Raw genomic sequence first — 3,952 nt, 5'->3', positions numbered from 1 at the left:
TGTTTATGCCTCCTTGCTCTTCCATTCACATGTGAGAGGAGGACGAGAATTATCGACCACCTTGTGGTACTCATTCTTATCCAACCTTCGCCTTTGATATTAATTCGTTGTGATCCAAGGAGTCTAAAATGCTTGGAGACAATCATTCTTGATATATTTTGCTCAAGAACTACACCCGTGGACTTCTTGTCACTTCCAACCAAAATCTTAAGACAATATATTTTAGTTATTCCCATTTATATGTGATCCACTTATCTCATTTATTTCTAATGTGATTGTTTTCACACAACTCCCATTTGCATATACCTAACAAATTTGATACATCTACTATCATGGTATGGAAGTACCACCGAATGAAAGGTTATTAATACATTCGCATTGAAAAACACACATACTTAGAGCAGAAGATGCCTTATTAGCTCATTTGGGAAAGTAAATCAATTGAGAATTATAAAATTAATTCAAATGATATGGGAAACCACTAACCACATGTAAAAAAAATAAGAAATGTACCCACAAATCATAACAAATAAATTAGAAAATAATAATCCTCAACAACTGCCAACTAGGATTATTCTCATATTAGCATCAGCACAGTTCTGAGGTTCATCCACACTTTCAAAAGAAAAAGGCTTTGCTTGATCACAACGTTTCTGCCAGTTTGGTATCTTACGTTACCAGAGGAGACAAAGTTGAGGGAGACACATCACACAACCACAATGCATTGAATTAAAAGAACTAAAACATCCTCATAATAGAATCAACACCTCAGCTTCTTCTTCTTCCTTCTTCTTTTATTACATAATTGACAGCTTATCATCATGACATTTCGACCCACCAAAAAGAAAACATCTGAAAAACCATGTATATAGTTGGAGTTTTGGTGTTTGTGATTGCTATTTTTTTTTTCAGGGATCCAGCTTGCTACCGGCAACATCCACAACAAACCTATATCTGACATCGTTTTTCTCCAGCCTTTCCATTGCTGTGTTGATGTAATCCATTTTTACCACTTCAATCGTGGAGGTCAATCCCTTTTCCTTGCAGAATTCAAGCATCTCCTCTGTTTCTTTCATGCTTCCTATGAAGCTCCCTGTGATTGATTTTCTCCCTACACAAAAATTGCACCAAGAAAACAGATTTTACACTTTTTTTTTTCTTTTTATTGCTCCTAATTGAAAAACAAGCATGCTTTCAATGTGTTCATTGGAATTTTCAAAGGCAAAGCAAAAGAAAAACAGAGCAAGCAAATACCAACGAGAAGAATAATCTTCCATTTTTGTCTAAACCTAGCAGGTAAAGGCCAACAACTGGAAACCAAAAATTCCACAAAGGATTTTCAAAATCTAACAGCAATCTCTATCTGGATAACCCAAGAACAAACATATAATCTTTCCTTTTTGTTTAAATTTGCAGTTAGAGAGAGAGACTCACCAAGCATGACCAAAGGAGTGAGAAATTGCAATGGGGTATTAATAACACCCATCAAAATCAGCTTCCCATCAAGTTTCAACAGAGAAAGATAAGGCTCAAGAGGGTGAAATACAGGTACAGTGTCAATGAGATAATCAAGGGTATCAGCAAATTCTTGCATCCGAGTTGCATCAGAACTAACCAAGTACTCATCAGCACCAAGATGCTCCAAGGCCTCCTCCCTCTTTTTGTCTGAAGAACTTATCACAGTAACATGGTGTCCCATTGCCTTCGCTATCTTCACGCCCATGTGCCCTACTCCTCCAAGTCCTAATATGCCACCTCTTAGTCCACTCTTCTTCAACCCAAAGTGGCTAAGTGGGCTATACACTGTCAATCCTGCACACAATAGTGGTGCTGCTTGTTCTGGTGACATCCCCTCTGGTATTTTTACCACAAACCTGAAACCAGAGCGGTAACCAATGAATTGAATTACACAGAAAAAAAAAAAAAAAACCCCACAATTTTTGGTAATGGGTTATCCTTCCAATGCAAGAAAATAATGTTTTTGTTAAAATTGTTTTAGGTTGGTTATTACTTTTGATCTACGATCATGGATTGGGCAAAGCCGCCCTGGGTGGGTTTTCCATCGGTGTAGACATCATTATAAGACCAGATTTTCTTGTTGCAGTACTGCTCAATATCTGATTTACATGGGTTGCAACTCCTGCAACTTCCAACAATACATCCAACTCCAACTACATCTCCCACTCCGAACTTAGTCACCTCTGATCCCACCTCCACCACCTCACCAACCACCTCATGCCTGTAAAGAAGAGCACCAAAACCCATGCTCAGAGAAAAAGAAAGAGAGAGTATCTTGAGGCCAAAGTAAAAATGGGGATTTTATAGAGATTAATACCCAGGAACCATGGGATAACGTGACATGCCAAGATCATTCTTCACTTGATGAATATCAGTGTGGCAGATTCCACAGCTGAGAACTTTCAACAAAATATCCTCTGGGCCTGTGTTTCTTCACAAAAGAAAAGAACCAATTAGCACAAATTTAACCAGAAATTATAAATAGCAGTGATCAAAGAATTACCTGATAGTGTAGGAATAAGGAGAAAGGACCCCAGATGGATCTTTTGCTGCCCATCCTACCACAGTTCTCTCAGTTTCAAGACTACCCATTCTTGCCCTTACAATCAGAGAGAGAAAGCACTATAAAAGTTTTGTTGGGGATCAGACGAAAAAGTACTATAGAAAAACGTTATATATAGAAGGAGGAAAGGAGACGAGATTAAAGCCGAAAGCTTTATTGGCCCAGGCTGAATGATGATCTCAGCCGTGGTTGGTGAAATGGGAGTAGTGGACTATCCTCTGGCAACCACATTTTCTCAATACTCTTTTTTTTTTTAATTTTTTTTTATTTTACTTTTAAGTTACTCTATATGATATAATATACATTTTTATCAAATAAAAATTTAACGTATAGAGTAATAATCAATGATTTATACCATGGGAGTGTCACTCTTCTTTTCTTATTATACATTTTTTTAAAATATTAAAACTTTCATCGCCATAGTTGAACATATAAAATAGGGACCATAGACTTCTTTTAATAAAATTATGATAATTTTTTTAAGATATATTAAATTATGCATTATATACACACACACTCTTTGTCAATGATGAAAGGCCTTTAAGCTTTTATTATACTTTTTAACTCTTAAATTTTTGCATTATAAATCGTTTTAAAATTATAAAATTAAATATTATTTTTAAAGTTTATAAATTTTGCTAATAATAATATAAAGGTAAAATATATAAAGAAAAATCATATGGATTTTTAAGTAAGTTATCCCAAAATTTGCTCCTAATTTAATTTAATTCAATTTCATTGTGAAGACTATTAATGTTAGATTTGCATATGATAGTGGATGAATTAGGAAAGAGGAGGAGCAAACATAGAAAAATTTGACTTCCTATGTAACACCCCTAATTTTTTTTAAAATACTTATTTTATGTGTAAATATTAATATTTTATTTTATTAAAATTTTGAAAATTTATTTGAAATTTTTTTCTAATTTTAGAAATTAGGTTGATTTTTCAAAATCAATAAACTTTGTTAATTTTTAAAAATTAATTTAAAGACTACGTGACAAAATTAAAAATATATTTGGACTCTAAAATTTTTTTTAACTTTTTTAAAATTTTTTTGAAATTTTTGGGTCTTGTTTTTTATCCTAGGGTAGAGTAAAAATTTAATTTTGGTATTCTGAATCGAATTGGCCGAATCGAACTGGACCGATCAAATCGAACCATTCCGTTTTCTTCTTTTTCTCCCTCTCCCTTCTCTTCCCTGATGCCGCCTTCTCCCTCCCGTTTCTCTCTCCTTCCTCTTCCTTCGCTCTGGCCACCGCCTCCCCTCCCCTCCCTGCATCGCTGGTGACCTTCCTCGACCATTCCCCGTCGCTGGTTGGCCTCCAGGTTGCTAGAAAATCGGCCCAAAGTTCCCTTCACGCGTGTGCT

At 35.2% G+C, this 3,952-nt stretch overlaps 1 protein-coding gene across 1 annotated transcript; it reads right to left on the bottom strand.

Moving 5' to 3' along the window:
• Window positions 1-510: 510 nt before the first annotated feature.
• LOC110642763 (cinnamyl alcohol dehydrogenase 1) lies at window positions 511-2,778 on the bottom strand. Its single transcript, XM_021794897.2, has 5 exons — window positions 2,522-2,778; window positions 2,336-2,449; window positions 2,012-2,239; window positions 1,435-1,874; window positions 511-1,111 (listed from the first exon to the last, which is right to left on the bottom strand). The coding sequence occupies exons 1-5, from the start codon at window positions 2,608-2,610 to the stop codon at window positions 909-911; spliced, it is 1,074 nt and encodes a 357-aa protein (XP_021650589.1). The 5' UTR covers window positions 2,611-2,778; the 3' UTR covers window positions 511-908.
• Between the last annotated feature and the right edge of the window lie 1,174 nt (window positions 2,779-3,952).

Source organism: Hevea brasiliensis, chromosome 14 (assembly GCF_030052815.1).
Source record: "Hevea brasiliensis isolate MT/VB/25A 57/8 chromosome 14, ASM3005281v1, whole genome shotgun sequence".
NCBI lineage: Eukaryota > Viridiplantae > Streptophyta > Magnoliopsida > Malpighiales > Euphorbiaceae > Hevea > Hevea brasiliensis.
This window is presented reverse-complemented; position numbering and strand designations above follow the sequence as displayed.

Bases quoted from the DNA above. Each gene is read 5' to 3' on its own strand.
- LOC110642763 (XM_021794897.2), bottom strand. From the start codon at position 2,610: ATGGGTAGTCTTGAAACTGAGAGAACTGTGGTAGGATGGGCAGCAAAA. The intron at 1,875-2,011 runs GTAATAACCAAC...CTCTGGTTTCAG, and splicing joins TCCATGATCGTAGATCAAAA to GTTTGTGGTAAAAATACCAG. The intron at 1,112-1,434 runs GTGAGTCTCTCT...ATTTTTGTGTAG, and splicing joins CACTCCTTTGGTCATGCTTG to GGAGAAAATCAATCACAGGG.